The following is an 11974-nucleotide window of genomic DNA, read 5'->3' on the forward strand; positions in this document are numbered from 1 at the left end:
CATTAGAAATACATTTCATTGAGTACATAAGTGCTTGCCATATTTGAATTTTAAAAATTCATATTTCAAATTTCACATTGAGAATCTTATTGTCTGTATAATTTATCAAAATGAGCTAGTCTGTTCAACCATTAGTCTTTCATCAATTACCAAAGTTAATATACAATGTATTAACATTATGATTGTGAATGGATTTGGCACATTTTGGCCTGTTATAATAAATGGTAATATGAGAACAGCTTTTGACACTTGAGTTCATTTAGGTTCTATAAGTGATGAACATGATGACCACTGAGAAAAGAGATGTCAGCCATGTCACACAGCTACAAGTGAGACCCTCAGAGTTGGATTTGTTGTCGTTGCATTTTGATTCAGTACAACAGGATGTGCAACTGGTAACACCATTAGCCATAATGCAATAAGGTCCACCACCTTCATGCAAGTCTTCACATGGCTCATCTGTACATCCACGCGACACAACCGTGTGTGATGAGTTTGCATAATGATCAGTCTGCAAGAAATACAAAAATTGTATTATGGCTATGTAACTTAGTCTTTCATGTTTAGTTGTGTTTGTGGCAGTATTCTTTTTTTTAACGATATTGTAAAATTTTCATCTCGTCATTTCATTTCTTCAAAATACAAATCGGCTCTTTCCCTCATCCAGTTAACTTATAGTGTTGTCTTTTTGTTGTTGATAGACGTCCCACTATTTCTGGTCTCTTGCTTTGTAATCTACTTTTTTTTTGTCTTTGATTAAAAAACAAAAAACAAACAAACAGACAAACTATCTCTTACCTCAACTTGCCCAAGTATATGAAGACAGAATTAAAAAAATATAAATAAGACGATAAATTATACAATATAAAGATGAGGTGAAAATTTAAGATTAACGTTTATTTTGTATAAATTCATGTCTTCTGTCTCACAACATCAATTTACAGATATTTCCTCAATGTATTTTCACTCATCAACCCAAACTATATATACATGCCAGATCAACCCTGTAAAGAAATGTAAATGTCAAAGTATTCAAATACCCAACAACGCTGTCCTTGATAGCATGTAACAGTTGATACTCCGGAACCGCTTGCAAGGTCATCAGCAGTAGAGCAAACATCCGTTATGGAGTTAGTCGAACAGGAATGACATTGAAGAGTCTGCAAGGAAAATTTAAATGCACATGGTATTAATTTCAAAGATATGGAAAGAATGTAGTATCTAATTATATTATACTTGGATAGGTGGTCAGCATGTATCGCTAAAAATGACCAAATACTATCCATTCCTTGTTCCACATCAAAGGTGAACCAAAACTGTATTGATACAAAATGTGTTTAGTGTAAAAAAATGTAAACAGCAGAATTATCAAATATTTTCTTAGCCAGGCGCGGATCCAGAATTTCTTAGGGGGAGGCCCTATTTTGAAATCAATTTAAAATTTAGTGTGCTGAAATTTGAAAATATATATATTTTTTGTTGCCCCTGGAAACTTGAAACTTGTGCCAGCCGATATTAAGCTCAGTGGGGGGGGGGGGGGGGGGGGGGGGGCAAAAAAGAAAAGGTAAATACTTTTTTTTTTTTTTTTTGCGTGACTTTTATTGTTGCCAGGGGGGGGGGGGGGAGGTCCGCTCGGCCCCCAGAATATCAACTAGTTGTAGTCTGTAGGCAACAAGTACAAAGTTTTTTCTTACAAAATCTCTTTCATAGACCTTCCTAACAAAGAATTATATATTTTAGGTCATTATTGTTGGTAAAGACATATACATAGTTGCAACAAATGTGTACAATATCGAAAAAAGCCTCTCCCCATCAAGCATTACAAGATTTCATTTCACTTACCCCTTGCATTCTTGTGGCCGGGGTAGTTGCTGTAGTGATGGAAGTTTGATAAGGTATCATTATTGATATGATCTACAGACAATACATAATTAATGCTATGGTCAAATAACCCAAAAGTAGCCTGCTTGGCGGCCGAGCGGCGAGTTTTAGCCAATTTTCCCCGGCCACCGAGCGGCGGCCGCCCAGTAGTTAAAATTCGGGCGGCGCCTGCTCACTTTCACTTGCCGCCCGAACTACGCTCGGTGACCGGGCGGTCGCCGCCCGGGCTCCGACCTAATCGAGCGTTCATCGTCGAGCGATTTAGGTCAAAAATCGAAGTCGCTAGGTCAAAGGCTGTCAAGCAGTCGCCGCCCGGTCGCCGCTCGGTCGCCGCTGGGAGATCAGTCAGTCACTGGTCGGCGAGTCCAAAATCGGTCGGCAGCCTTTGACCTAGCGGCTTCGATTTTTGACCTAACTCGCTCGGCGGCGAACGCTCGATTAGTTCGGTGCCCGGGCGGCGAACGGCCGGGCACCGAGCGTATTTTGGAGCCGGCGCCGATCACTGGCCGGCCGCCGTGCAATATCTTTAAATTCAGTCGGCAGCCGGTGGGAGACTGCTCGGGAATGGGTGGGTGACCGGTGGGTCACTGCCGGGACACCGCGCGGAAAAGTTCCGCGATTTCGCCCAGTTTTGACTTAAAATCGACCGGCGACCGACGGGAGATCGACAGGGCACCTCCCATGCATCGCTAGGGCTTTACAGCCTGGTCGACTTCTCCAAAAATCGCTGGGCGATGCCTAAATTCCAGCGGGGACCGAGCAGGCAACTAATCAGTTGGTTGTCGCTCTGATTTGTGACCATATCATTAGTTTCCATACCTTGCTACGTGATTCAGGAGGGGAAGGGGGGTACTGAACGTTTCCAATACCCTTTGGAAAATAGGGCAGAGTCCCAAAGGGTTAGTGAGATGTCAAAGTTGTGAGCGGATATTCCAGAAATATCGTTATAAAAAAATATGTTAAAATGAGGATTGTTCTGATCTTTGGAACGGTCTTATATTTCTTCATTCAAATTTCGTCCTTTTTCTTCCATAGTGTTATTCCTTTGTGTATAACCCCTGTCTCCCCTTTCGGACAGAACTAAATGAATTGTGTTTTAATAAAAAGCGTTGCCGCCCCGGACTCACAGTTTTCAACATTCTCCTTTTTAATCGACACTGTAGCTTGCTTGACACTTTTGTTATTTTGGAAGATAGAATGATTCTTATAGCAAAGTTTGTTCGTCAGTTCCTCGCGTTGAAACAACTAATAAAGGCCAATGAACTAAAGTTAACATTGTGACTTTTCATTGATGATCAAATGGAGATGCGAAGCCTGAGTTGAAGGTTGAATCCCCCCGCCCCCCCCCCCCCCCCCCCCCCCCCCCCCCCATCGTGGATACGTGCCTGAGTATGAGATGGTCTGTATGACAATGAGAACGACTAAAAGAACCTGAACACGATGATGATGATGGTGATAATTATAAAGATAAGTGTATTGATAACGACTGTGGTGATAATAAATTACGATGACTACAATGTCAATATATCAAGTTTATACTTCAAACTTAAGTTCAAACCAAGTCGCTCTCCCGTTTTTTTGTTTAGATATGAACATAACTTCAGGACAAAGTAAAAGCATATAATGTCGTCATTGACATCCATTGAGCAGTTTCGGACCAATTGAGACGATAAGTGTACCAAGCTTCAAAGGGATGGACCGTGCCGTTTTTAGATGTATAACCTTATGTATGTAGTTGAATTATTAAAGGTCCGAAAGATTCAAAAACATTTGGAAACTATTCTTTGATAATTACCTGTGTAGAGAATGACGGTGTTATTGACATTCATTGAGCAGTTTCGGACTATTTGAGGCGATAATATAAGTGTACCAAGATTCAAAGGGATGGACCGTGCCGTTTTTAAATGTATAACATTTTGTGTGTCATTGTATTACTTAAAGTCCAAAAAATTCAAAAGCATTTAGAAACGATCCTTTGATAATAACCTTTGCAGAAATAATGACGGTGTTGAAGCAAAATAAGGCATATGGGCTCAGATTAAAATGCCGGGAATTTTCGAAACTTTTTTTAATTGACATATCCACTCGACCACGACACCTTTCCCCATTTAGCCTCTTTATGGAGGCTTTCCTGACATAACATGGAGTCATGTATGCAGACTGGATAGGAAGTCTTGTAGTTAAGTCATTGATGATATTTTAAAAGGACTCGGTAACATTTTTCAGATGAAACAAAATGGTGCTAAGGTAGTGACGCCAATGCAGTGCCTTAAAATAACGACCCACGGAGCAGTCCTCCAAATCGACGTGCAAATCTCAAAGTCCCTAATGCAGAGACACCATCACAAAGTCCTTGACAAGCAAAGACTTACCAAACACACACACGTCTAAGTCACCTAAGAAAATAACCAAGACCCAATTACACAAACGTCGCACAGAACGACAGCAATATACAGAGCAAAACCTCCGTTGTTCAAAACGTCATATCCGTAAACGAGATAGGTTGGACTTATAACAACAAACAAAACACACTTTCGAAAATAGTTCTTGTTGTGTATTTTAATGTAATTGATAAGACGAAAAGATAAGATCAGAGTAATATGTTGTAATTTGATAATTATGCTCAATATTGTTTGGTAATATGTAAACTGGAAAATCGAGTCGACTGATATTTTTCTCAGTGGCGAGGAGGGGCGAGGGGGGGGGGGGGGGGGGGGGTAGTGACCACTAATTATTAAAGTTTTGTTTGTCTCAGCAAATGGGTATACCGCCTCAACCAATATTTCGCTCAGTTGGGGGGGGGGGGAGGGGTAAGGAGCATTATTTTTTGTTATGCAGTACGACCCCTACTCCACTTTTGAGCAAAAAAAAATCAAAATGAGGTGGGTTTTAGGCCCAAAACAACCACCCCCTACCCATGCGTTCGCGACTGATGTAGAGCCCCCGACTGTTATTGGAGACTTACAGTTTTCAACATACTCCATTTGATCGACACTATAGCTTAATTGACACTTTTGTTTTTTTGGAAGATAGAATGATTCTTATAGCAAAGTTTGTTCGTCAGTTCCTCGCTTTGAATCAACTAATAAAGGCCAATGAACTAAAGTTAACATTGTGATTTTTCATTGTTGATCGAATGAAGATGCGAAGCCTGAGTTGAAAGGTAGGAAGTTTGAAGAAATCTTACCTCCGTCACCTCCGTCACAGGTTGAACCAGCTGGACAGGTGCACGTACCCGATTCACAAGTCTTTCCGTCCTGGCAACCCGCGTTATCGGTACAGGTGACTGTAAAGAGCCAATGACTATTATGAACAAGTATGAGATGGTCTGTATTTAAGTTCTTTTAATTACGATAAGAACGACTAAAAAGTACCTGAACACGATGATGATGGTGATAATCATAAAGATAACTGTATTGATAACGCCTGTGATGATGATGAGTTACGATGACTACAATATCATTAAACTAATTTTCTACTAATCATTTATTAGTTTCAAACCGAGTCGCTATTCCGTTTTTGTTATAAATATGAACATAACTTCAGGACAAAGTAAAAACGGCTTCCTGTCGTTATTGACATTCATTGAGCAGTTTCGGACTATTTAAGGCGATAATATAAGAGTACCAAGATTCAAAGGGATGGACCGTGCCTTTTTTAAAAGTATAACCTTTTGTGTGTAATCGAATTACTTAAAGTCCAACAGATCCAAAAGCATTAAGAAACCATCTTTTGATAATAACTTTTGCAGAAATAAAGACGGTGTTGAGGCAAAATAAGGCATATGGGCTCAGATTAAAATGCGCGGGAATTTTCGAATATTTTTAAATTGGCATATCCACTCAACCACGACACCTTTCCCTATTCAGCCTCTTTATGGAGGCTTTCCTGACATAACATGAAGTCATGTATGCAGACTGGATAGGAAGTCTTGTAGTTAAGTCATTGATGATATTTTAAAAGGACTCGGTAACATTCTTCAGATGAAACAAAATGGTGCTAAGGTAGTGACGCCAATGCAGTGCCTTAAAATGACGACCCACGGAGCAGTCCTCCAAATCGACGTGCAAATCTCAAAGTCCCTAATGCAGAGACACCATCACAAAATCCTTGACAAGCGAAGACATACCAAACACACCCACGTCTCAGTCACCTAAGAAAATAACCCAGACCCAATTACACAAACGTCACAAAGAACGACAGCAATACACAGAGCAAAACCTCCGTTGTTCAAAACGTCATATCCGTAAACCAGTTAATTAAGACTTATTAAAACAAACAGAACACACTTTGTATATAGTTCTTGTTGTGTATCATAATGTAATTGATAAGACGAAAAGATGAGAACAGAGTAATATGTTGTGATTTGATAATTATGCTCAATATTGTTTGGTAAGCTGTAAATTGAAAAATCGCGTAGACTGATATTTTGCTCAGTGGATAGGAAGGGCAGGAGGGGGGGGGGGGGGGTAGTGACCACTAATTATTATTTCTTTGTTTGTCCCAGCAAATGGAAAAATTGCCTCTACCAATATTTCGCTCAGTTGGGGGGGGGGGGGGAGGAGTAAGGAGCATTAATTCTATTTTATGTAGCACAACCCCTCCCACACTATTGAGCAAAGAAAAATTAAGGTGGGTTTTAATCCCCCCCCCCTACCCATGCGTTCGCGACTGATGTAGAGCCCCCGACTCAGTGTTATTGGAGACTTTCAGTTTTCAACATACTTTTTGATCGACACTGTAGCTTGATTGACACTTTTGTTTTTATGGAAGATAGAATGATTCTTATAGCAAAGTTTGTTCGTCAGTTCCTCGCTTTGAATCAACTAATAAAGGCCAATGAACTAAAATTAACAATGTGATTTTTCATTGGTGATCGAGTGAAGATGCGAAGCCTGAGTTGAAAGGTAGGAAGTTTGAAGAAATCTTACCTCCGTCACCTCCGTCACAGGTTGAACCAGCTGGACAGGTGCACGTACCCGATTCACAAGTCTTTCCGTCCTGGCAACCCGCGTTATCGGTACAGGTGACTGTAAAGAGCCAATGACAATTATGAACAAGTATGAGATGGTCTGTATTTAAGTTCTTTGAATTTCAATAAGAACGACTAAAAAGTACCTGAACACGATGATGATGGTGATAATCATAAAGATGACTGTATTAATAACGCCTGTGATGATGATGAGTTACGATGACTACAATATCATTAAACCAATTTTCTACTAATCATTTATTAGTTTCAAACCGAGTCGCCATTCCGTTTTCATAGATATGAACATAACTTCAGGACAAAGTAAAAACGGCTTCCTGTCGTTATTGACATTCATTGAGCAGTTTCGGACTATTTGAGGCGATAATATAAGTGTACCAAGATTCAAAGGGATAGACCGTGCCTTTTTTAAAAGTATAACCTTTTGTGTGTAATTGAATTACTTAAGTCCAACAGATCCAAAAGCATTTAGAAACTATCTTTTGATAATAACCTTTGCAGAAATAATGACGGTGTTGAGGCAAAATAAGGCATGTGAGCTCAGATTAAAATGCGCGGGAATTTTCGAAACTTTTTTAAATTGACATATCCACCCGACCACGACCCTTTCCCCATTCAGCCTCTTTATGGAGGCTTTCCAGACATAACATGAAGTCATGTATGCAGACTGGATAGGAAGTCATGTAGTTAAGTCATTGATGATATTTTAAAGGGACTCGGTTACATTCTTCAGATGAAACAAAATGGTGCTAAGGTAGTGACGCCAATGCAGTGCCTTAAAATAACGACCCACGAAGCAGTCCACCAAATCGACGTGCAAATCTAAAAGTCCCTAATGCAGAGACACCATCACAAAATCCTTGACAAGCGAAGACATACCAAACACACCCACGTCTCAGTCACCTAAGAAAATAACCCAGACCCAATTACACAAACGTCACAAAGAACGACAGCAATACACGGAGCAAAACCTCCGTCGTTCAAAACGTCATATCCGTAAACCAGATAAGTAAGACTTATTAAAACAAACAGAACACACTTTGTATATAGTTCTTGTTGTGTATCATAATGTAATTGATAAGACGAAAAGATGAGAACAGAGTAATATGTTGTGATTTGATAATTATGCTCAATATTGTTTGGTAAGCTGTAAATTGAAAAATCGCGTAGACTGATATTTTGCTCAGTGGATAGGAAGGGCAGGAGGGGGGGGGGGGGGGGTAGTGACCACTAATTATTATTTCTTTGTTTGTCCCAGCAAATGGAAAAATTGCCTCTACCAATATTTCGCTCAGTTGGGGGGGGGGGGGGAGGAGTAAGGAGCATTAATTCTATTTTATGTAGCACAACCCCTCCCACACTATTGAGCAAAGAAAAATTAAGGTGGGTTTTAATCCCCCCCCCCCCTACCCATGCGTTCGCGACTGATGTAGAGCCCCCGACTCAGTGTTATTGGAGACTTTCAGTTTTCAACATACTTTTTGATCGACACTGTAGCTTGATTGACACTTTTGTTTTTATGGAAGATAGAATGATTCTTATAGCAAAGTTTGTTCGTCAGTTCCTCGCTTTGAATCAACTAATAAAGGCCAATGAACTAAAATTAACAATGTGATTTTTCATTGGTGATCGAGTGAAGATGCGAAGCCTGAGTTGAAAGGTAGGAAGTTTGAAGAAATCTTACCTCCGTCACCTCCGTCACAGGTTGAACCAGCTGGACAGGTGCACGTACCCGATTCACAAGTCTTTCCGTCCTGGCAACCCGCGTTATCGGTACAGGTGACTGTAAAGAGCCAATGACAATTATGAACAAGTATGAGATGGTCTGTATTTAAGTTCTTTGAATTTCAATAAGAACGACTAAAAAGTACCTGAACACGATGATGATGGTGATAATCATAAAGATGACTGTATTAATAACGCCTGTGATGATGATGAGTTACGATGACTACAATATCATTAAACCAATTTTCTACTAATCATTTATTAGTTTCAAACCGAGTCGCCATTCCGTTTTCATAGATATGAACATAACTTCAGGACAAAGTAAAAACGGCTTCCTGTCGTTATTGACATTCATTGAGCAGTTTCGGACTATTTGAGGCGATAATATAAGTGTACCAAGATTCAAAGGGATAGACCGTGCCTTTTTTAAAAGTATAACCTTTTGTGTGTAATTGAATTACTTAAGTCCAACAGATCCAAAAGCATTTAGAAACTATCTTTTGATAATAACCTTTGCAGAAATAATGACGGTGTTGAGGCAAAATAAGGCATGTGAGCTCAGATTAAAATGCGCGGGAATTTTCGAAACTTTTTTAAATTGACATATCCACCCGACCACGACCCTTTCCCCATTCAGCCTCTTTATGGAGGCTTTCCAGACATAACATGAAGTCATGTATGCAGACTGGATAGGAAGTCATGTAGTTAAGTCATTGATGATATTTTAAAGGGACTCGGTTACATTCTTCAGATGAAACAAAATGGTGCTAAGGTAGTGACGCCAATGCAGTGCCTTAAAATAACGACCCACGAAGCAGTCCACCAAATCGACGTGCAAATCTAAAAGTCCCTAATGCAGAGACACCATCACAAAATCCTTGACAAGCGAAGACATACCAAACACACCCACGTCTCAGTCACCTAAGAAAATAACCCAGACCCAATTACACAAACGTCACAAAGAACGACAGCAATACACGGAGCAAAACCTCCGTCGTTCAAAACGTCATATCCGTAAACCAGATAAGTAAGACTTATTAAAACAAACAGAACACACTTTGTATATAGTTCTTGTTATGTATCATAATGTAATTGATAAGACGAAAAGATGAGATCAGAGTAATTTGTTGTGATTTGATAATTATGCTCAATATTGTTTGGTAAACTGTAAATTGAAAAATCGCGTCGACTGATATTTTGCTCAGTGGATAGGAAGGGCAGGAGGGGGGGGGGGGGGGGGGGGGGTAGTGACCACTAATTATTATTTCTTTGTTTGTCCCAGCAAATGGGAAAATTGCCTCGACCAATATTTCGCTCAGTTGGGGGGGGGGGGGGAGGAGTAAGGAGCATTAATTCTATTTCATGCAGCACAACCCCTCCCACACTATTGAGCAAAGAAAAATTAAGGTGGGTTTTAATCCCCCCCCCCACCCATGCGTTCGCGACTGATGTAGAGCCCCCGACTCAGTGTTATTGGAGACTTTCAGTTTTCAACATACTACTTTTTGATCGAATCTGTAGCTTGATTGACACTTTTGTTTTTTTGGAAGATAGAATGATTCTCATAGCAAAGTTTGTTCGTCAGTTCCTCGCTTTGAATCAACTAATAAAGGCCAATGAACTAAAATTAACATTGTGAATTTTCATTGTTGATCGAATGAAGATGCGAAGCCTGAGTTGAAAGGTAGGACTACAATATCATTAAACCAATTTTCTACTAATCATTTATTAGTTTCAAACCGAGTCGCTATTCCGTTTTTGTTATAAATATGAACATAACCTCAGGACAAAGTAAAAACAGTCTATTGTCGTCATTGACTTTCATTGAGCAGTTCAGGGAGGTGAAAGAAAAGGAGGCGAAACTCTTGTAATTTATTCAAACGCATTCTTGAGTTCTAAAGCGTAACAATGGGATGTGTAACATTCCACTTGGCTTTGAAGTTCCATGCTCCGAACCGCGCTTCCACTGAGGGGAATTTCGGAAGCCAGGCACCAGTTTTACATTTATTACAAAATATTAAATTACCGGCAAAATTTCAGTGTAAATCAAAAACTTTATATGGGGATTTTATTGGGAATAGTGCATCAAACAAATTTTCAAATTTAGAACTCCGTCCTTCCTTTAATTTGTGTGCCAGAGTTGGTAAAAGAAAAATTACATCCTGTCAAAAACTCAACATTTTAGGATGATGCGCTAATGAGTGCATGCTTTAATGTCCCGTTATTTGATCCATGATTTACAATCTTCAATAACATTAAGTTTGCTAATGCGTGTTTTCGCGTGTTTTTTGTATTTTTCAAGTTTAAAAAAGGATGAAAGTACACAAGTTTGTGTTCGCTTGTTCTACTCTTTACACATTCAACAATGGATGAGAAATCATTGGAAGGGACAGCGAACAGTTGCAGTGATACCATTTTCTGATGTAGGAATTCTAAATCCTGAAATTTCATGCGCTCTTTTATCTCACCACCTGGTCAACAGTTGCAGATTAGCGCATAACTTTTCGGCGGCTTGGAGCATGGGGTCAAAGGAGAGCGGCTTGATTCCTGTCCTTCTCTATCACGTCCCTGAACGGATGGACCGTGCCGTTTTTACATGTATAACCTTTTGTGTGTAATTGAATTGCTTAAAGTCCAAAAGATTCAAAAGCATTTAGAAACCATCCTTTGATAATAACCTTTGCAGAAATAATGACGGCGTTGAAGCAAAATAAGGCATATGGGCTCAAATTAAAATGCGCGGGAATTTTCGAAACTTTTTTAAATTGACATATCCACTCGACCACGACACCTTTCACCATTCAGGATTTTATGGAGGCTTTTCTGACAAAACATAAAGTCATGTATGCAGACTGGATAGGAAGTCTTGTAGTTGAGTCATTGATGATATTTTAAAGAGACTCGGTAACATTCTTCAGATGAAACAAAATGGTGCTAATGTAGTGACGTCAATACAGTGCCATAAAATAACTTTACACGTAGCAGACCACTATGTCGACGTGCAAATCTAAATGTCTCTAATGCAGAGACACTATCACAAAAGCCTTGAATGGCGAAGTCATACCAAACACACCCACGTCTAAGTCACCTAAGAAAATAACCCAGACCGAATTACACAAGCGTCACAAAGAACGACAGCAATACACAGAGCAAAACCTCCGTCGTACAAAATGTCACATCCGTAAACCAGATAGGTTGGACTTATAAAAACAAACAAAAACAAAACAAAACAAAACGCACACTTCGTAAATATTTCTTGTTGTGTATCACAATGTAATCGATAAGACCAAACGAAGAGATCAGAGTAATATGTTGTGATTTGATAATGATGCTCAATATTGTTTGGTAATCTGTTAATTGGAAAATCGCGTCGACTGT

General features: G+C 39.6%; 1 protein-coding gene across 1 annotated transcript; it reads right to left on the minus strand.

Moving 5' to 3' along the window:
* Window positions 1-259: 259 nt before the first annotated feature.
* On the minus strand, window positions 260-9082 carry LOC115929622 (prestalk protein-like). The gene is made up of 7 exons (XM_030999196.1): window positions 9058-9082; window positions 8565-8654; window positions 6813-6911; window positions 5078-5167; window positions 1843-1871; window positions 1041-1160; window positions 260-511 (listed from the first exon to the last, which is right to left on the minus strand). Exons 1-7 carry the CDS (start codon window positions 9080-9082, stop codon window positions 260-262), a joined length of 705 nt encoding a protein of 234 aa, XP_030855056.1.
* Window positions 9083-11974: the final 2892 nt, after the last annotated feature.

The sequence above is a fragment of the Strongylocentrotus purpuratus genome, unplaced genomic scaffold, assembly GCF_000002235.5.
Source record: "Strongylocentrotus purpuratus isolate Spur 01 unplaced genomic scaffold, Spur_5.0 spur5_scaffold_5, whole genome shotgun sequence".
NCBI classification, from domain to species: Eukaryota; Metazoa; Echinodermata; class Echinoidea; order Camarodonta; family Strongylocentrotidae; genus Strongylocentrotus; species Strongylocentrotus purpuratus.

Coding starts and splice junctions, on each gene's coding strand:
- LOC115929622 (XM_030999196.1), bottom strand. CDS start 9,082: ATGCTTTTGGATCTGTTGGACTTAA. Junction 5,168..6,812: donor CTGTGACGGAGGTGACGGAG/GTAAGATTTCTT, acceptor GGCTCTTTACAG/TCACCTGTACCGATAACGCG. Junction 1,872..5,077: donor TGGTTCAACCTGTGACGGAG/GTGACGGAGGTA, acceptor CCATCACTACAG/CAACTACCCCGGCCACAAGA.